The sequence below is a fragment of the Alosa pseudoharengus genome, unplaced genomic scaffold (assembly GCF_046254945.1).
Source record: "Alosa pseudoharengus isolate Yale_2024_CS ecotype anadromous, Long Island Sound unplaced genomic scaffold, YU_APseudo_1.1 YU_APseudo_1.1_scf_21, whole genome shotgun sequence".
In the NCBI taxonomy this organism is placed as follows: domain Eukaryota; kingdom Metazoa; phylum Chordata; class Actinopteri; order Clupeiformes; family Clupeidae; genus Alosa; species Alosa pseudoharengus.
In genome coordinates, this window is record NW_027468674.1 from 14,574,628 (window position 1) to 14,597,074 (window position 22,447).

Below are 22,447 nucleotides of genomic sequence, written 5' to 3' on the forward strand. Positions count from 1 at the left end.
GTAGTGAGGACTTTTATTTTGAAACAGTTTTTGACAGAGGAAGCAGTTGAACAGGATGTGTAGTCTTAATAGGGCCAGTTTGTATGCTTAAAGCCTGAGACTGGCAGTTGATGCAGCTGGCCCGAACACCTGCCATAGGATTCTAATTGCTTAACGGCTCTATTGTGATGTCATCAGTCCATGTTAAGTCTATGGGGAAATTTTGAACAGTTTTTAATTAATAGTTTAAAAAGTATAAAAGTTACAAAGCTGAAAAATACAAAGCACCCATGTCCTAAGTAAGACCTACGTAACATAGTTTGAATGAAGTTTCTACGTTAAACGGTTGAAGCTGCATTAAGTGCGTTAGAAGAAGAAGAATAAGAAGCCTAGGAAGAACAGTACAGTGCATTTTCATGCACTGTAATAATGGTTCCTAGAGTGTTGATGAGTGTACATTTTGTGAATGTGGATAATACAGTGTGATTATGTTACAAATTACAATTGGTGAATAAACTCTTGAGAGGTGGATAAACTCTAATAAGAGGTGGATAAACTCTATTTCTGACATTTCAGAGGTGGATAAACTGTGTTTACTTGCATTTAGCATCCAGTACAGCCTTGAGTGACTGGATTGAACCTCACCCTGTATCTCCTGGCATGCGTTCTGAGATCTAGCGAGAGTGATATCCACATTCACAAAATGTACAAGTCAAGTCAAGTCAATGCTCTAATCCTCTATTTGCTCCCACTTGGACAAATCATCCAAAATAACTTGATTTCATATCATAGCTATGCAGATGACACACAAATTTACTTAGCTCTGTCACCAAACGACTATGGTCCTCTTGAATTTATGTGTCAGTGTATCAACACCTGGATGTCTCAAAATGTTCTTCAGCTGAACAAAGAAAAAACTGAATTAATTATATTTGGTAAAAAGGAGGAAAGACTTAGGGTTGCCACTCTCCTTGACACAAAAGTGTTGAAGGCAAAGGATACAGTTAAAAATCTTGGTGTATTAATTGACAGTGACCTAAATTTCAACAGCCACATGAAAGCGACAACTAAATCAGCTTTTTACCACCTCAAAAATATTGCCAGACTCAGAGGGCTGATGTCAAAATATGACTTAGAAAAACTCATTCATGCATTTATCTCCAGCAGGGTTGATTACTGCAATGGACTGTTCACAGGCCTTCCTAAAAAGACTATCAAACAGCTTCAGATGATACAAAATGCAGCAGCTAGGATTCTAACAAAAACTAAAAGAACTGACCACATTACTCCAATTCTTAAGTCCTTGCACTGGCTTCCAGTAAGTCACAGAATTGACTTTAAAGCTCTATTGCTTGTTTATAAATCAGTAAATGGAGCAGGACCTAAATACCTGTCAGACATGCTTCAGCAGTACACACCTTCTTGTCCTCTCAGGTCCCAGGTGAAAAACCTGCTATTAAAACCTACTGTTAGAACTAAACATGGTGAATCAGCTTTTAGCTGCTATGTGGCTCAGCTGTGGAATCAACTTTCGGATGACATCAAAAAGGCCCCAACTGTAGCCAATGTTAAATCTAGACTTAAGACCAAACTGTTCTCAGATGCTTTCTGCTAACTGTGCCGAGTTACAAATTCTGAATCTGCCTTGATAATTATTATACTTTATCTTTTATTACTTTTTTTTACTACTTTTGCCTTTGTTTTTTGCTTACTAATTATCCTTTATTTTTAAATTATTTTACCTTGTGTTTTATGTTTTCTTTTTATTATGATCTTTACCGTTTAACTATTCTTTGACTATATTGCCTTTCTATGCTTTTTATTTGTTATTATTGTTTTGTTTTGTTTATGTAAAGCACATTGAATGACCTCTGTGTATGAAATGCGCTATATAAATAAACTTGACTTGACTTGACTTGATACATGTGTTTTTCAAATCTCCACCTAACTGTAGCTCTGACCAAATCTCTACCTAAATACCCATAGCATCTTCAACTAATACACAAAACACAAACCATGAAAGAGTACTGATAGTAACTGACTGTCACACATGTTTAAGGGATGGTGACATTACACAACTGAATAACAACCTGGAATTGGAACAGATTGTTAAGAAACTACAGCAAAACACAATCCCAAATGGTGCAACAAACATTTCACTGGAGTTGGCACTAGCTGTAGCTTATCTAAAATGCTGCTAAGGAGGCTTACACACATCATTACATAAACCTTGGAACTTCCTCCTGTGGGCAGTAGGCCACTCAGAGCAACAGACTCAACACACAGCTGAGAGCCTCCCAAACTACATTTTATATGTGTATGTGTGTGTGTGTGTGTGTGTGTTGGATGGCCCTACAGTAAGGATGCTTATGTGGTATTGTTACACAAAGTTACAAGATGATTTATAGAAGAGGGGATGAGACAAGAAGTGTATTAAGAAGTTTTGAATGTGAGTATGCATGTATTTGGCACATGATACAATCACTTGTATCTCTCTCTCTCTCTCTCTCTTTGTGTGTGTGTGTGTGTGTGTGTGTGTGTGTGTATATGAATGTGTGTCAACCCCAAAACAGCTGCCATTTTATCCTGCCCTTATTCAGTCATGTGTCCATCTCATTACCCACTCGGCTCTCCTCCACCTCAGCTTCCAGTCCTTCCGGAAGGCTCCGCAACACAGAGGGACGCCAACGTCTTTAAAATCACTCACTCACACAGCCCAGCAGAGGTTGGCCATGCAATATTAAAGAAGACAGCTTCGCACCCCCTCTGATCTCCATCACTCTGCCCCCTGTCTCTCTATCTCCCTCTCTCTCTCTCTACCTCTCTCTCTCTCTCACTCTCTCTCCCTCCCTCTCTCTCTCTCTCTCTGCATCCCTGCAAGCTGTGCCTTTGTATCTCTGTCTATGTTTTTATTTTCTCCATCTCTCTCAATGCTGTATGTTGGTATCTCTCCACATTTCTCTGCTATCTATTTGTATCTCTATGCATTCTCTCCATTTCTCTATCTCTTCCTCCAGCCCCCCTCTCTTCATCTCTGCATCTCTCTGCATCAGCACCACACTGATTCTAGAAGGGGCAGATGCTGTTAAGATAAAACATGTGGCAACACATCTCTGGGTCTCAAAAGGAATCAGTGATTAGGCTGATATAAAAGGGTGTGTGTGTGTGTGTGTGTGTGTGTCTGCGTGTGTGTGTCTGCGTGTGTGTGCCTGCGTGTGTGTGCAGTTTTGTATGCCTTTAGACCATCAGCTGTCAGCTCATTTGTGTGGAAAAGGGAAACTACAGAGAAGAGGCAAATACAGAGGTGGTGAGAAAAAAACATCTCTTCCTCTTTCACATGGAAACTTTTTGAAGTTAATGTTTTGTTCTCTCTCTCTCTCTCTCTCTCTCTCTCCCTCTCTCTCTCTCTCGCTCTCTCTCTCTCTCTCTCTCTTTCCTCTTCTTAGGTTCATGGGGAGTCCATGAGCTAAAATAAGCGTTGCGGGTGCACGTCAGCGGGGTAGCGCATGAACAATTCAGAAATGCATCGGGTGTCTGTCAGCGCTCCCCGATGTCACACGCCACACGCACGCTCGGGTTACCTGTCGGTAATACACACCTGCGCTCCAGCAAGGCATAGCACTGGTCAGTCTGTCAGGTACAGTGGACGTAGGGAAACGCTACTTGGTGTTTGATTTCTGTGTCTGAATGCCTACTGGACGGTTTTAGAACACACTAATAATTACATGGCAACCACATACAGTACATCAGAATAAGCTCAATGCCACACATAACTGGGCTATGGGACTATACTGGACTATAGGACTATGGCCCAATATGTGACAGGTGAAATAGTTACATATAGTTTTATTTTGACTAACTGTCAAAAGAAGTCCATATGTCGACTACTCTTTAACAATGGAAATCAATCCTAACTGTAAACCCAAATAGCAGTCTATTTACATTAACAAAATTATGGTCTACTAAGTTCAGGTGGTAGCCTAACAAATGTGGCAATAATGTACAGCAACATTCTAATTACAACATCTAATGGATACTTTGATTTTACATTATGAGCATCCCACACGCTCATATTACCCTGGAAATCCAGAGTTCTCGCCAGAGCACAATTTTAATTTGCTCAGCGAGTCACTCTGGCAATCAGTAATGATGCTCATTACCCATGCCGTTAGAGCCGAGCTGCACCAATCACATCGGTGTATCTGATAGAGGCGGGCCAGAGGTGAGCTAAACAGATGACGACAGCGCTGCAATGTCCATGTCCGGAATCAGTCAGTAGTGTTATCCAATTGCGTGCAGTGATATTTTCAAATGCATGCTTGGTGCCGCCCCTCGAGTTGGGCCATTTTCATTACTCGTAGCCAGACCCTTAATCTTTCTAGATTTGGGTTTGGATTTCCAGGCTACACTCTTATCGCCATAGAGCGAAGATATAAACCTGACACCTAGTTAACACCTAGAATAAATAAACATAATATTTTGTAAATAAATATACATTTAAACACAGCAATTAGAAATTAATGAATGGGAGATGCATTCACAATAACTCCTGATTGTGGTCGTTAAGCACAGAGCTTTTAAACTGGTCAACAGAATAAGGATAATTTCAAGATGACAGACCAATGTCATTCTAATATGGAAATCAAATCTCCAACGACACAGCTAATTTGACTTAAAATATGCGTGGCCTCTTTCTGGTCTCTTGAGGACTCTTGGGTATTGTAGTCTTAAGCCTCAGGCGCAGTGTTGCTTTCACTACAATATGTCCTTCTTAACGACACACTGTTGAGACAATGGTAAGAAATAAAAAAAATGGCTCAAATCAATATTGTAAATATTAAAGTAATCTTTTCTTTATCATTTTAGTGATGCAATATGATGCCCCAGTTTCAATGCAATAATGTACCATCTTATACCCACAGCATAAGAGTACCACAACACAATGAAGTGATTGTCACTGAAAGTAGGGGCACGGTCCAAATCCCTGGTCTAATTATTCTGCATTAGGATGAAACGTGTGTGTGTGTGTGTTTGTGTGTGTGTGTGTGTGTGTGTGTGTGTGTGTGTGTGTGTGTGTGTGTGTGTGTGTTTGTGTGTGTGTGTGTGTGTGTGTGTGTGTGTGTGTGTGTGTGTGTGTGTGTGTGTGTGTGTGCTGGCAAGGCTGGCAGACCCAGCTGTGGCGTCGCCAGACGCAGGCGCAGACGCGCGGGTCCCTGACGAGGGGCCGGGTGAAGGAACATGGCGGCCCTGTGGGGAGAAGCCGCGTCTCGGGCTCATTTGTGCAGGTAATCGAGCGGCTCTGGCTAAGGCGGCGTCAATACAGAGGAGGACTCTGCTCAGCACAAGCTCCTGCTCAACACACTCAATATATTGCACACACACACATGCGCACACACACACACACACACACACACACACACACACACACAAACCTACAAATACATACACACACATGTGCACACACACACACACAAACACACACACACAAACCCACAAACACCCACAAATACACACACACACACATACACACACACACACACACACACACACACACACATACACACACACACACATACAGATATACACCTGAAGTAGCACAGGCAATGTCATGCATTCATTTCCAAGTCATGTTAGGAATCAAATCTGTGTCATGGGATACATAACAATACAAATGATAGCTATTTGAGAACTTTTTACACTGTATGTGTTCTTGCAGTCCTTATACGTAACACCTAGGCTACGTGCATACAGAGGAGGTCAAATCCTATCGCACACACAGCCTAGGGGGTCACCTTCAATTATTACATCACAAGAGCCAAATACTAAATACTAGCAGAATCTGACCTGGATCTGGCATCTGGCAGTGTGTGACAGAGGTTATGGTGCATCACATCACAGGCGAGAAACCCAGAAACGTCATCTAGAGAGTGATGAAACTGAGGTGCAACAGGGACTCATAGCTCATCCTGGGGGAAGGCGTGGTGACGGCAGCCAGGGGAAATATTTAATATGCGTTTACTTCACAGCAGGTTGGCAGAGGCCAATGGAGACAGTGTGTGTGTGTGTGTGTGTGTGGGGGGGGGGGGGGGGGCGTCAGTTCCTCTAGAGACCAGGAGGGACTGGAGGGGGATTCATCTAACCAATGTAACAACCATCATCTCTCTCAACTATCTCTTTATTCTAACACCCCATATTTCCAGAGCCACAAAGCACTACCCCACCTCCATCACCTCCATTACCTCCATTACCTCCATTACCTCACTCCACAAGTTCAAGTTGTTGTTATTGCCAAAGCAATTCGATTTTATTGTACAAACACATTTCTGCCTCTCTCTCTCTCTCTCTCTCTCTCTCTCTCTCTCTCTCTCTCTCTCTCTCTCTCTCTCTCTCTCTCTCTCTTTCAGTCAAGCTTAATATGACTATACTGCAAGCGTGCTGACACAGATAAGAGATGAGAGAAATGTGAGAGGGCGGCTTGTGTCATATTACACATCAGTGTGCATGTAATATATGAACAGAGAGAGAGGGCGAGAGAGAGAGAGAGAAAGAAGGACAACATGTATATTACATTACATAACATTACGTTACATGTACATTTAATTGATCCCTTTAGCTGATGCATTTATCCAAAACGACAATTGGATAGACAGAGAGAGAGAGAGAGAGAGATAATGACATGATAAAGTAAAAAAAACACAAAAGCCCAGAAAGTAAGACAGGAAGAGATGAGCTATTCAGAGAGAGAGAGAGAGAGATAATGAACATGACATGATAAAGTAAAAAAAACACAAAAGCACAGAAAGTAAGACAGAAAGAGTTGAGGTATTCAGAGAGAGAGAGAGAAAAAAGAGAGAGAGAGAGAGAGAGAGATAAACACGTGAATGGGATCAAGAAAAAAGGATGGAAAGAATCAGCAGAGGAAGTCCGCATGTCACATCGTCATAGAGATAGCCAGACAGACACTAAACACAAGACCTGCTTTTATCAAGCACTGAGAGGGTTAACTACATCAAACAGTGAAAGGCGTTAGCATAAAGCCTGGCATTAAGGCTCCCTAGGATTCATGAGCCCTACGAAGAGAGGAAGAGTGTTTATTTCTGCACCCAGCCCTTGGGCATCCGCACTCAAGCATACGCAATGCTGCACATCACTGCAGAAGCTACACTACGCTACACTATGCTAGGCTATGCTCGCTAGCTGACACAATGCCAGCCTTCTGCATGGCTAGCCACAGCGTTTTAGAGCTAGGCAGCTGGGGGGTTACACAATTTAACGCCCAGCCTGGACTTGAGTTTCTGAAGAAATAACCAGTCTGGTTGTCCTGTTCAGGAGAACATGAAGACAAAAAGAAAAAAGCCACAATGATGTAAAGGTAGTGCATCCTGGGTAACAGCCCTGTCTTTCGACGTATCCATATCAGCACTGTAATGCACATCACTAATAGTCATTACTCAGTATGATACCTCTAACTGTATTTCAGCTGCACATTAATTCATGACACCTTTTCCTATGAGACATATTGGATTAGGCTGGGTCTAATAAACACTAAAGTCACTTGGAGGATGGTGCCCATCTTAATGCAATCAAGCTTTACTTAAAAGTGAATGATACATGGCTGAAGTAAACAGAGATAAAGATAAAGTGACCCTCTGCGCTGTAGCTTGGATGTGGTTCCTCTTTCTGTCACTTCGGATAAATGTAAATGTAAATTCAAAAGTGAGTGATAAATGGCTGATGTAAAAAAAGATAAAGAAGTCATGTGTTTGCTGTTCCTTTGGTTGCATCACGGTTCTGGAATCAGTCAGGCTTTATGGACTCTAAAACTCACTCATACCACCACAGCACCTCAAAGCCATCTCCCCTCTTTCTCTCACACACACACACAGACACACACGCACATGCATGCACACACACACACACACACACACACACACACAAATACACACACACTCAGACTCTCACACATCTATCTGTAATCACTTATTATCTTACACATTCTTATTTGTCTGACTATCTCATTCCTTCATTCCATTCGTATGTTCATTCATTTAAATTACCAAGTAGACTACTGATGGCTTGTAGGGTCTAGTGACATGAAGTTATTAGGCTGTGAAATGCTGTGATATCTCTGTGACTGCACAAACATGCTCATCTAACCCGCACAAACAGTCGCCCCTCAAGGGTGGTCAAGGGTGGCCTTGAACTCTGTTGACCCTGAGCCTTAGGCTATAGCTCTGTCAGTGATGAATGAGGTATATTTAGCTGAAGCTATTTTACCACCAACATTTCCCTGCGTTATTGCCGGTCGTGTACTTTCCTAACACTGTCATGAAGTCATGAAGTCATGAAGTGTGGATCTAAACATCACTGGACCTCATTCTCTTTTTGTCCCCCTTGGTCTCTTGGTCTCTCTCTCTCTCTCTCTCTCTCTCTCTCTCTCTCTCTCTCTCTCTCTCTCTCTCTCTCTCTCTCTCTTTATCACACACACACACGCACACACACACACACACACACACACATACAGGACATACCTACTCTCTAACTCACTGAAGACACCTGTGGTTACACCCCTGCCTTTAAATGTTCATGAGCAGGAGTAGCCTACTCAGGTAACTATGACTACTCCACTATGGGCAAGGAGACTGGGGGGGGGTTATAAAATGATATAAATTATAAAATCCATATAAAATAAAAATTTTATATACAGTAAATATACTCAAAACAACAAAAAATGTTGACACTGAAATATCGCCTTATAACTGGAGGTCTGAAGTGGGAGGTGAGGTCTTTACCGAGGTCATATACTCTATGGAGTGGCCGTGGGAGTAGGCTACCCTAATGTCATTTCATACACACAGTAGTGTGTGTGTGTGTGTGTGTGTGTGCGTGTGTGTGTGTGTGTGTGTGTGTGTGTGTGTGTGTGTGTGTGTGTGCATGCATGGAAGTGTGTGCGTGTGTGTGTATGTGTGATTGTGCAGGCGTGTGTGTGTGTCTGTGTCTGTGTGTGTGTGTGTGTGTATCAGGGATGGAAATTAAATATTTTTTCTACCTGCCACTGTGGCTGGTGGATTCCAAAATCTACCAGCCACTCAACTTTTTTACCAGCCACTAGAGAAACGGCATGAAAATGTGATATCATGATTATAGTAGGCTACCCAAAATGATTACGGTAATCGGCATTATTGCAATATGACTAAAATGTGCTGAGTTTTGCCCTAAACCTGTCCAAGCACAGTAGCAACAAAACTTAAGGTCAACAGAACCACATTCATATGCTAGTGTCTTGTCATAAAAGTGGTGTGGCTCCTTTAAGACTCCGTTTGTGTGAGTTCTGGAGCATCCTATAACCCAACTCTCCAACTTGATCTAACTATAGTGTACATCATCTGATTTAAATATTTACAGGTATCAAGGCTATATTAACATTTAGCATTTATTTTCTATCTGGCCCGTAATGAAATCATGCACTGAACAATTTAAGCACAGCTCAGCTTTAAGAAACGTAATATGCATGCTTAGCATTTTGTGAAACTACATTGGAAAAACTCTGGTTGTACAGTTATCTAGACGATATTATTAACATTTTTTTTTGTATTTGGCCTAATCATATATGACAAAAGCCCAACGTTGGAGACCGTGTAGACATTTGCTTAAATTTCAAAACCGGATTACTCGGGAACGGCTATAACTTGTATAAGGGAATGCTTTACACCTTTGCGTTCGGTAAGTTCTGCTGTTTATTCTGATACGGTTTGTATCAATAGATGTCCGTCTGTCTGCCTCATAGGTCTAAATAGCAGCGTGTCGCGGGCCGGATTAAAATACCTACAGGCCTACGGGCCAATTCAAAAGAGAACTATTTACGTGAGAATATTAGCCTGTGAAGATATAACGCAGATCCACAGATCTCACTAGATTTATGTCTATGCAGTCATCCTGAAATAATCTAGCAGTGGCACATGAAAGCATAGTGACAGTTTCTTAATGGTAGTGAAGTGAAAGTGAAGCGTTGCACCAGTGCCTATAGGCTATGCTGCGGTGGCGGCTCACTACGAGTTGTAGAACTTCAAATCAGCGCGATTTACCCTTATAGGCTGGTAACGTTAGGCTACATGATCCCTACAGACACTTTCTTATTTTTAACCGTCAATAAGTATGAAAATTAGACCGGATCTGACTATTTGTGGTACGCTAGCTCTACCCGCCACAGTGGCTGGTAAATTGACCAAATTCACCCGCCAGCGCACAAAACTACCCGCATTTGGCGGGGGGCGGGTGGTTAATTTCCATCCCTGGTGTGTATGTGTGTTTGTGCAGGCATGCGTGTGTGTGTGTGTGTGTGTGTGTGTGTGTGTGTGTGTGTGTGTGCAGGGCATTTATTACCCGGGATGGATGAATAATGACTTGGAGAAAGGAGGAACCCCGGGCTGGAGGAGAGGAGAATGGGAAGGGTGAAATGCGTTTCCCATTATAGACCGGGATAATTTTCTCCCACACTAGCAAGAATGGAGCTAATAGGGCCGTAATGAAATGGTCTTTTTCTTATCAAGCTTTCCATTTTATAATATTCATTATGGACATTATGTGAATATGTGTGTCCTTGTCGTGACAAAGAGAGAGAGAGCGAGGGATTGAGAGAGAGAGGATTGTAATTGTTGTATTGTAATGGTGATATGTATTGTACATGTCCATTTCCGTGTTTGTACATATGGATGTGTGTGTGTGTATGTGTGTGTGTGTGTGTGTGTGTGTGTGTGAGTGTGTGTGTGTCAGGGGGAAAGTTTAATAGCCATACTCCCACACCATCCAATGGGAGGACTCCTAACACTTCAGACCACATTTCTTCCACTGACCCTCCTCAGCTGCAGATACTGGGAGTGCAGACAACACAGAATATCCACACATGTACAAAATACCCTTCAAAACACATTCACTATGTACAGCTTACACACAGCAAATATACTGTAGCTCTGCTTCCTACTGCCGTTCTGAATTCTAGTTCTGGTTCTAATTCCAAATCTAGTTATATGAATGTACAAATAGAGTGGGTGTCGAAGTTTTGGTAGGCCTTGGATTCACAATGGGTCATATTTGTGCATTATTGAAAATAAACAAATGCATCATGGGAATGTAGTGATGCAACCTACGATGTCATTTCCTGTGCAGCTGAAACTCACATTTAGTAAGAGAGAGGGAGAAAGGCAGACAGACAGACAGACAGTTTGATTCACAGCCACAGTGGTCTGGAGAAAGATGACCTGTACTGTTTAGTGTGTTTTCCTAAGGGGTGTGAATGGTTTGGGCAGTGCAGTGTGTCTGGCTGTGAATGACGTCCACTCATAGCCTCTCAGGAAAGGTGTGGTGGACGTCACTGACGTCACTGCCTTACTCACAGGGAGAGGTGCATTATGGGATGCCATTCTGTCATGCCCATTTCTCCATTTGTTCAAAACACAAACATGCAGTATTTAGTAATAGTCCCACCCATGCATCAAATTCTCTCTCTCTCTTTCTGTCTTTATGTCGCTCCCGCGCACGAACGCCGTGTGTGTGTGTGTGTGTGTGTGTGTGTGTGTGCGTGTGTGTGTGTGTGTGTGTGTGTGTGTGTGTGTGTGTGCGTGTGTGTGTGTATGTGTGTGTGCGTGTGTGTGTGTGTGTGTGTGTGTGTGTGTGTCGGTGTGCATGTGTGTTATGTATGTGTGTCCCTCTAAACATAATGAGTTCAAGTGAGTGTGAAATGCAGCTTTTTAAAAAAAAACAGTAAACCAGTAGAAGAATACAGCCTGGAGCCCCCCCCCCCTCCTTTATCAGTGGTGCTGTCACCACAAACAGCTGAGAAGCCGAAAGCAGTTGGGTGTGGCACCTTCAAGAACCCTTGGGGAGAGTGCTGGGGTGGGTGGGGGAGTTCTAGAACTGCCCTTGACAAGCATTCTGGAATCTTCCTCCACAGTATGTAGTATCCCTGTCCAGCTTACACACACTCTATAGATAGGGGTGTCTATGGAGGGAGATGTATGGGAATTTCTCACTGGAAATTCCAGAGTATCTGGAAAGCTAAAGTTGGTCTCAGCGTCCCAGGCTAGCATTAGCACCCGGAGGAGTCTAACCTCCTAATATAAGTGAGTCCCTCTCAATGCTCTCTGCCTCACACCCCTGTTATGTTACTGGACCTAACCATTAGGCCTCGGTAATTCAATAAGACCAGGGAGATTATTATATCATATTCCCGTAGGCCTGGAGAGGGGAAAAAGAGAGGGAGAGGGGAGGGGAGAGCAGAGAAAAGGAAGGAGTAGAGAAAAGAGAGCATAAGAGAGAGAAAGAGAGAGAAGAAAAAATGATAAAGGATAAAAGGCGGGAGAGAGAGAGAGTGAGAGAGTGCGAAAGAGAGAGTAGGAGAGGGGAATGGGAAGAGAGGGAGGATGAAGGCATGATGGCTTTTAATCGCTGTGGGAAAAGGCCCACTTTCGATTAAGTCACTGACTGTAAGTGTGTGTGTGTGTGTGTGTGTGTGTGTGTGTGTGTGTGTGTGTGTGTGTGTGTGTGTGTGTGTGTGTGTGTGTGTGTGAGGATAATGACTGTCTACTGAGCTCTACTGCATGTTCTCTCTCAGCACACAAGACACAGAGAGAGGGAGAGAGTGGGGGGTTAAAGATGGAGGAAGATGAGAAAAACAGAGAGAGAGGAAGGAAGAGAGAAAGAGAGAGAGAAGGGAAGAAAAAAAGAGAGTGGGAAAGAGAGAAAAAGGGGGAGAAAGAGAGAGAGAAAGAGAAGAGAGAGTGGTGATCAGAGAGAGCAAGGAGAGAGAGATACATCTGTCGTTCGTATTCCTCTATATGACACTTGCTACATGAATGAATGAAGAGAACAGAGAAGCAGAGAAAATAAAGAGTGGGGGAGGGAGGGAGGGAGAGAGAGAGAGAGAGAGAGAGAGAGAGATACAGAGGAGAGAAGGAAAGATGGAGGCAAACAAGGTTGGGTGGGGGTGGGGAAAAGGAACACATGTGTGCACTGTAAGTGTGCACACTGCTGGGATCTGGGAAAGCTACCTAGTGTACATCTAGTGTGTGTGTGTGTGTGTGTGTGTGTGTGTGTGTGAGAGTGAGAGAGAGAGAGAGAGTGTGTGTGTGTGTGTGTGTGTGTGTGTGTGTGTGTGTGTGTGTTGACTGATCCCTTATGCATCCCCTACTCAAGCTGAGATACATACATGTTCATGCTAAGTGTAAACAAATAAAGAGTATATTTATTTAAAATGTTTGTGTGTGTGTGTGTTAGGTTGCATAGGGGATACATGAGGGTTCAGTCAATACCGCTGAAGGTAATATCAAATCTCTCACACACACACACACACACACACACACACACACACACACACACTCTCTCTCTCTCTCTCTATCTCAGAATTTAACCATAAACTGAGCAAGACATGACACTTTCATAAGACATTCCCAGATCACTAATGAATGTAAAGGCAACTTCTCAATCAGTACTGGAAATCAAACACACAATGCTGGCATTTTGAGGACAAATACCACATATAACTCATCTCAGCTCACCTCACACTGCCATGGATAATACCACGGCCTCACAATTTATATCCCTAATGGCACCCAGGCAAAGAGATTAATCAAGCAGACACAGACCTGAACACACAGCTACCAGAACATTAATCACAAGGCAAGGGACTGTTTGGATTTCCATACAAGACTGCCCATCCGTCCAAGAAATCTGGCCAAGCTTGTCAGCGTGAGCTGCAGACTGTGCACTCCCACGCGACCCAGTGAGCCGGCGAAGACTGTTTGTGAAGAGATCTTAAAAAAGAGGATCTTAGCACATATTAAACATGGGAATGCTTGTTCGGGATTTTACAAGTATGTTCTCTAATGCGAGGGTAATCTAAAATAAATTAGATTACGTTATGGTCATCCCCTGTTGGTTGGGATCATGGCATTCAATGTGTGCATACTAACCTCAGACCTCCAATAAAGTTGATAGTTCTTTAATACCTCCACAACTGACCAAGCCCATGCCCATCAGATGACAGGGGAGATGCCACACAAACGAGTGTGTGTGTGTGTGTGTGTGTGTGTGTGTGTGTGTGTGTGTTTGTGTGTGTGTGTGTGTGTGTGTGTGTGTGCCTAGAGTGCTGGTGAGAGAGGGATGGGTGGTGGGGGTGGGGAGGGGATAGGCTGGGGGCATTTAGAGGGGGAATACCAGTCTGCTTTTAGCCTCGCCAGGGGTAACTCTACCCTTGAAGGACACTGGCATGTGCCCATCTGTCTCCGCAGTGGACAACAGAGCTACCAACGACCCTGAGGGGCAAGAGATGCTGGGAAGCTGGGCCGTGTAAAATGCCTTGAAAAGTACTTTTTATGTTACAGCACTATAGACCCTTTCAAGAGAGTTCCATTATCAGCATCATAATTGGCCCCACAAGACTTCCTTTTTAACATTCCATATGTTATCTTAATGCAGAGGAAGTAGATTGGGGCCCAAATAGAATGTTCAAGCATTGTTTTTGTTTACCTTGTTGAAAGGGTCCATATAAATAAAACTGAACTGAATTCAACTGAATTAAACAAAGTGCATCTATGATATTTCTTGAGGGTCAAGTACCCAGTGTTCAGCAGCAGGGATGTTTGAGTGAAATGGAATACTTTCTTTATCATAGAAATTTGGCCCATTCACCCCTTGCCAATCCTGCTGATCTTAGGTCAGGGTAGCTGTCTTCACAATAGACATACACATATGGACCTGTACCACTGACATGAACTAAACAAACAGTGGGGACATTGGGGGTATTTTTCTTTGCAATGGTTTAATTACCAGAGACCTAACATAATCCATCTCCCCCTTGCTTGAAAAAACAAGTAATTCAGAAAGAAAATCTGAGGCATCGAAATCATAAAGCGTAGCACATCTGAAGACGTCTGCCAAATGACAGGGTGCCAGGAAATGGCATGAACATATTTCAACCACCAACACAGGACGATGTTTTGCTTATTTTTAGTGTTCTGAAAAGATGCCCACAAGGCTTTGTCATTGACAGATTCATACAGAACACTTGTTTTCTGTCCTCTGCACACAGGCCTACTTTTATAAATAACAATTCTGAAAAAGCATTTCCGTTCGTAACAAAACCACCACCACGCCAAATTATGAATGGGCCATATATTACAAAAAAAAAAAACACACACACACACACAAAATAAGATGATGGGGATTATACCACAACCCCGCTACAACTTTGTTAAATAAAGACAAGCGACCGTGTGGCACAGTCACAAATCTGTCCAGCTTTGCACTGGATTAATAACATAAGCACATCATTTGGGATGCTTGTGTAAGAGAAGAGGAGATGTTTAACTGGAATCAAAATGGCTCATCGCCAAACTACATCTTATCTAGTAGAGAGATTAGTCATTTGAATGGTTTAACAAATTGGGGCTTTAACAGGATTTGCACGTCACACTCCTCTATGTATGATTTTGTAAATGTTAATCCACACTTACTATACTGTCCGAAAACATTATTGTATCACTTCTCTTTTCGCTCCCGTTTTCATGAATTCAAGTAAAATATGTGATATTTCATCTATACACACACAAAAGGGTTATCTCTCTGAAATTTTCAAAAGATGCAGATTAAAAAAACATGACTATTGCACAGATGTTTTTTGGACTGGTCATAATGAAAGGCTACCCTAAAGAGTAGTTTCATCACACAACACAGTGTCACTGATGTCACAAGTTTTGAGAGTCCATGCAAATACTGGGGCAGTGGTAGCGTATGGCTAAGGAATTGGGCTAGCATGCAGTAGCCTGAAAAGTTGTGGGTTCAATTCCTGGCTTCAGCCGTTGTGCCCTGGAGCAAGGCACTTAATCCTGAGTGGCTCTGGGGAGAATGGCATTTGTAAGTCGCTTTGGATAAAAGTGTCTGTTAAATGAATAAATGTAAATGTAATGTTAACGCAACTGGAGGGAAATCCACAAGTGCAATTGTCTGTGAACTGAATGTGAAGGTGGAGTGTTCACTAATACCACATTTGAGAAAAAATAAACCTTTTGAGTGCATAGTAAAGGCCATCGCCCACTGGCAGTGTCTGGCGTGCGTCAAGTGTCAAATCCATAGACGTGAATGTTGCCGCCAGTGGGTGTTGGCCTTTAGGTCTTTTACTTCAACTCATGAAAACTGGGAGCGGAAATGAACATATATGATGAATGTATTTTTGCAGTATATTTCATGCTGCAAACATCACCACCAAATACACCATATTCAACTCAGCTACTGTATATAAACTATATAGACGTCACACTAGTACTTCCAGCAGACATTATTATCTTGAGTGATTATTCACAGTTCAGTAAATTAACTCAGTATGCATTCATCTAATATGGTCCTGAAATTTCAAATGCACATAATTCAAGATAGTGCTGTGGACACATGAGCATGATCACATGACCACATGATCATATGATCACATGAACATTATGAGTTTAGTGCATATCTAAGATGGCTGTTGTTTATTTATCCTGACCAAATGAATTGAAGTTGATACCAACAGTAGTTGCCTAATAAAAGCATACCTCATATCTCAATTGTTGCATAATATAAGGACCCTGTTCATGTTGAATGACATTTTGAGTCTGTTAAGAGGCAAAAAGGCACGTTTAGACGATGCCCCCAGACCTAGCATTGTAGCTTATTGAGAGCACTGGCCATTAGCTGCAGCTACTCCAGTTCGGTAGCACCAATTTTGGCTGTGTTTTTTCCTATGGACAGTACACGGCGACGTCTATAGCGATCAAGTGTAACGGATGCCAGCTAACCTAACTGTGCTTGTGGAACGTTGGTAAACCTCACTCCCCGACGCCTCAAAAGTGCTGCTGGCATGCGAGCCAGTAGCCTGGGTTATTGGCTCAATTGTTAGCGCGCTTGCCTCCCGATCCGAGGTGCTGCTGTTTCGCGGGTTCGAGTCCGGGCATGTGCAGGGCTGGATCGCGCAGGTTCAACACAACGCAGGTTACATTGGTGCCGTGACCCGGATCGGGAGTGAGGTTTAGGGGGGTGAGTGTAACGGATGCCAGCTAGCTTAGCTGTGCTTGTGGAACGTTGGTAAACCTCACTCCCCGACGCCTCAAGAGTGCTGCTGGCATGCGAGCCAGTAGCCTGGGCTATTGGCTCAATTGTTAGCGCGCTCGCCTCCTGATCCGAGGTGCTGCTGTTTCGTGGGTTCGAGTCCGGGCGTGTGCAGGGCTGAATCGCGCAGGTTCAACACAACGCAGATTACACAAGCTCCATGTAAAAATCGTTTCCTTTAAGATCCTTTAAAGCATCTTTTCAGAGGGGCCTACTGAGAAACAGACTCAGTGTAGAGGTTCAGGCATATGGCTGCGATAGAGCATCACAAGCCGGTGGGTCGCTGCAGTGCCAGGCCTTTGCGAGGCCAACGCTCTCAGCTGTGGATGCCTGCTGGTGTCCCTGGCCACTGAATGGCACTAATTGCCCCTGGTGTCTGTTCCTCCCGTGAGGGCGTGTTGGGGTATATCCCGTTTCAGAGAGAGATCATGCCACGCCTGGCTAGGTGAAGGCTTCAGGTTCCTTCCAAGTGATACAACCGTGTATGCACAGAAACAGTCTCACACACACACACACACACACACACACACACACACACAGTGAGAAACACCAAACACCCACACATAGACATAGACATTGATGTGGAAATACACACATAAACACACCTAATGAATCTAATGGATGAACTAATGAGGAATGTCCAAAAAATTTGGCGGGTGTTCCCCCGCCAATTATTTACCAGAACAGCACTTTGAGGGTTGGGGCTAGACTCCAATGGCAGGCACGTCCGATGGACGAGATCCAGAAACTTCCGGCTTCCCAAACTAACAAGGGAATCCCCCCAAAAAACGGGGGCATTCCTGAGCATGTGACATGCACGGTGAGGATTGCGGCGGATTCGTACAGCAGTGTAAAGCGAAACGGTGAGCCAGAAAACTGCCTGTGTCACATATGGAAGCTTTCAAGTGGGAGCTTCCTGCCACACTGACTGAGACTGAGTAGCCTACCGAAATATGCTGAGTCATGGCTGTGTATGTATGAAATATGCTGTGTCATGGCTAGGGGTCTCAGAGGTGTCAGCAAAGCTCCATTTAAGTATTTCACCACACAGCACCACTATACAGAACAGATCTGATCTGTTCTGCTCTGCTAGGGGGAAGGAATTGAGAGTCAACATCGTTTGTATTGATCCCCACGGTAGTAAACAACGAGACATGGCACGTAATGATGGCAGACCTGCCAGTCTTGCTTGGAGGGTGTTTCTAAGGACAATGAAAAATATGAACTAGGCTTTAAAGGCCTCTCGCTCGACTAGTAGGTAGCTGAGGAGAAAGGCTTGTAGTTCTAGTGATCAATCTAGTGATCAACATGATTGAAATGTCCAGTGGCATTCATGAGATGGCTCAAATCTTGCTGCCTCAATCTAAATGTGATAAACATCAGTTTTGTCAAAAGCCTAAGCTATGCAACAATATCCGTGAATATCCGTGAATTTAAATGCAAATGCACAAAAGCCTCCTTCACCAATTTAAACTAAGGAATTCCATAAATACAATATCTGTTTCAAAAAAGAATAATAATCCACCAATATAGAGCAACACACACACACACACAAACAAACACACACATTTCCAGTGGTACAGTTGTCATGGGAACCTACCCATGCATTTACACATTTACTGACATTGTTGGCTGTGCTGTCTCATGCACACCTACAATGCATTGTGTTATTTCAGGATTTTACAACTGGCACATCCCTGCCACACATTTCAGATTTCCTACCAAATTCAACATACCAGGATCTTTGCAAATTAACATTTCTGTCAAACCTTCAAATCAGCACAGCATTTTACTCTGAATACATTTTACAACTGAGGCGTTTACTGAGACAAGTCGAGGCTGACATAGACTAGGAATGATTTCTGATTCCAAGCCTTGGTTCTTGATTCCAAGCATTTTCAGAGTAAACGTGCAGGAAGCTTAATTATATGAGATATTTCGAGCGATTTGCTAAAGAAAGTCGGTTGTAGCCAATGTAAAAATAAAACACATAAGAGTGGGCACACACACACACAGGCTACACACACGCACACGCACACGCACACACACACGCACACACACACACACACGCACGCACTCCATAGCCTTACTCCACTGCGTCCGATCAATATCGCAGATGGCCATCTCCGAGGATTGAGATGCCACACCCCTTGGCGACATTTGCACTTGTCTTGTTGCTTAATTATTCGGGGCCAAAACAGTCGCTGACCCTACAGAATACAGTGATCTATACAGATTATGGCCCACAGTCTTCAGGGAGCCAACGAGTGACAGTATACAGCCCATGACAGATTATTTTCCTCATCCACGCCGGTCAAAGAATATGCCTCGCTCATAAGATTCCATCAAACCACATCCATCTAATGATCTGAAAATAGCCTATATGTATTGGAACACCCATTGCATTGGACATACAATGCATTTGTATACCACAAGAGATGATTAATCCTGACAGGACATGAAGACATTCCGCGCGAGTTCACTTTGCACAAGCGCAACGAATTTCGAAATGTCAAAACGAGACAGGCTTACCTGCCCACCGTTTGGTTCGCGAGTTGTCGCATTCGATTGAACTGTTTCTTCATCTTGCAGCTTTTCTGCGTTAACCCCGATGGCAAAAACTAGTCGGCATTCCTCACTGATTAACCGTCATGCGATATTCTAGACAGCTCTTTACGTGAAAGCACATCCTGGGAAAATCCACTCCATTTTACGCAAATATTTCTCGCATGAAATACGAAGCTATTGCGGGAAAGATTTCACAGCATTTTCTGTCCTTGGACTGCTGCTACTCCGTTGCTCTGGGATGCTGGACCAATTTCTCCTCTCCGGTCAGGATGACAGCTCAGAAGCCGACGCCGCTGCGCGGTGCACTGTGGGAGTAGTAGTTTTGTACGAAGACATTAGCGTTAGACTGAAGATCGGAAGGTCGGTGATGAATCAAATGGGGTCCAAGGAAGAATAAAGATAGACTGCATAATTTTAAGATTTAGAAAACATTAGAGCACAAAATGCTAGCGCCCCCTTCACACTTTGCCAAACAAATGAGCGGGGCCTAGGCAAAGCTGCCACAAAATAGCTTAACATTTTTGATAATTTTGAAAAATATGAAGTTAATGTCCAATAAATATTAATTCGTTTTACAGGTCTTTTAGACATGGGAACAATAGTCGAAATGGTGCTAAATATAGACTTGCTGGTAAATCTATGGGAAAAAATGTGATAAGCCTGTGCTCACCTGTAATACAAGATGTGGGGCAGCTCAACAGGCTTAGGCTTTCACTGATTGATTGATTGATTGATTGATTGATTGATTGACCCAATATTCCATATTATGCCACCACCAGCTCACCTTAGTGATTTTGATATGATGACATAATATGAATATGCTACGTTCATAAGCACACAGCACCACCCAGTGGAGAAAGAGAGAACAAATCAAAGGAGTATGCCATATGTCAAATGTTACAAACTCTGCTTTGTGGTTTGTAATAGGAGCACCTTCTAGAACACATCACTGCATGCTATATGAAAAGGTTCAATGGACTTCACTGCATCTAAGAAGAAAAATCCATATTTTAATGTTTATAGCAAAGGCATAATGGGCAAACTTCCCAGTTATATTTGTAGTCTTTTGTCATTTTGCCCTTCTACATACAACACCCGTTCCTCAAACAAGCTCCTCCTACAGTCAACATGGACTCCTTACCCTCCTTAAATGTTTTTAAAAGTATTTTAAAGCTGGCTTACACTGAGCAGTGTCACTGCTTCTAGTGTTCTATTTTTCTAATATATTTTAGCTCTCCTTAGTCTTTGTTGTCTCTGACTCTGTGTCTTCTTTGTTAGTGTGCTGTTGTTGTTAGTGTGCGTTGTTGTCTCTGACTCTGTGTCCTCTGTGTTAGTGTGCTGTTGTTGTTAGTGTGCTGTTGTTGTTAGTGTGCGTTGTTGTCTCTGACTCTGTGTCCTCTGTGTTAGTGTGCTGTTGTTGTTAGTGTGCTTTGTTGTCTCTGACTCTGTGTCCTCTGTGTTAGTGTGCTGTTGATGTCTTTGCTCTGTACCCATGTCCCATGTTGTATTTTCTTTTAAAAAATTGCTGCCATCTTGACCAGGACTCCCTGGCAGAAGAGACATTGTGTCTCAATGGGACCTTCCTGGTAAAATAAAGGTTTAAATAAAAAATGTCATGTTGGCATGGATATGGATTGATTCCTTGATTCCAATATGGATATGGATCCATATATCCATAAATCTCAACATCCATTCACAATAGCGGAGACACACTTTGGCATGCTATGAAATCCTTCTGATGTCAGAAGTAATGTTTTGAAAAATGTAAAGTACACTTTTTGTAAATAACCAAGTTGTCTACATTACACTCAACATTCAAAACCAAAAAACTGCCATCTATATACTACAATGAATTTCCTGCGTCCAGAATGCACATGTGAACACACTTGTAACTACTTGTAATCTGGGGGATGGTGCAGAGCGAACCTGATGACGCGCTTAGCGAAACGTGTTGTTCGCTCCAAACAAAAACGATGTTAATAGTGATCAGCGTGCGGTGATTTTCATTTTTCATTTTTTGGATTATACTTACCTACCTCACCTGCACCTGTATCACTAAAGGCTTGTGAACAGGGACGCCTATGGACTTGACACTTGTAACTACATTTAGTAGTAAGAGTTGGAACACTTTAAATAGGAATCAGGTTTTGTCTTGTTAGGGTATCAATTGCCCTGATGAAGGCCAATGCCCATAACACATAGGCCCATGTGCTTTCAACCAGTTCTTGCCATGATAAATTAAAGGCTTTTTTATACTTTTTCAACCTCAGAATGCCTCTGCAAATTCTTTCTTTTTGGATATGCTATTTATTATTTTTCCTCAACTCATTAACTCAAACTCATTAACTCAAACTCATTAGCCTTGGCTCATTTTCTGTGAATAATATAAAAAAATAACTTATTTTCAATGACACCTACAGTACACATAACTTTTACATAGGAGTGTAATAATTGTAGGTGCTATGTACCTTAACTGTGTCCTAACTGGGCCTGCTGTGTGTGTGTGTGTGTGTGTGTGTGTGTGTGTGTGTGTGTGTGTGTGTGTGTCTCTGTGTGTGTCTGTGTCTGTGTGCGGAAATGTTGTCTTTCTGCACGTGCTATTCCCATACAAATTATCAATAATGATCCAAAATCTTGTTTCTTTTTTTTTTTTTACCTTTATTACAATAGAAATGTCTTCATTTTCTCCGAAAAAAATATCATATGATCATAAATGTGATCTCACAGGGGTAAATGGCAAATATGAACCATAAATTATGTCTAT

At 42.7% G+C, this 22,447-nt stretch overlaps 1 protein-coding gene across 1 annotated transcript in view; it reads right to left on the minus strand.

Annotated features, from left to right (window-relative positions):
- Window positions 1-19,911, minus strand: part of LOC143137687 (rho GTPase-activating protein 44-like) — an 83,136-nt gene extending 63,225 nt beyond the window's left edge. The window contains exon 1 of the mRNA XM_076297985.1: window positions 19,648-19,911. Coding sequence (XP_076154100.1) covers window positions 19,648-19,700 — 53 coding nt within the window. The 5' untranslated portion in view covers window positions 19,701-19,911. The remainder of the gene's footprint in view (window positions 1-19,647) is intronic.
- Between the last annotated feature and the right edge of the window lie 2,536 nt (window positions 19,912-22,447).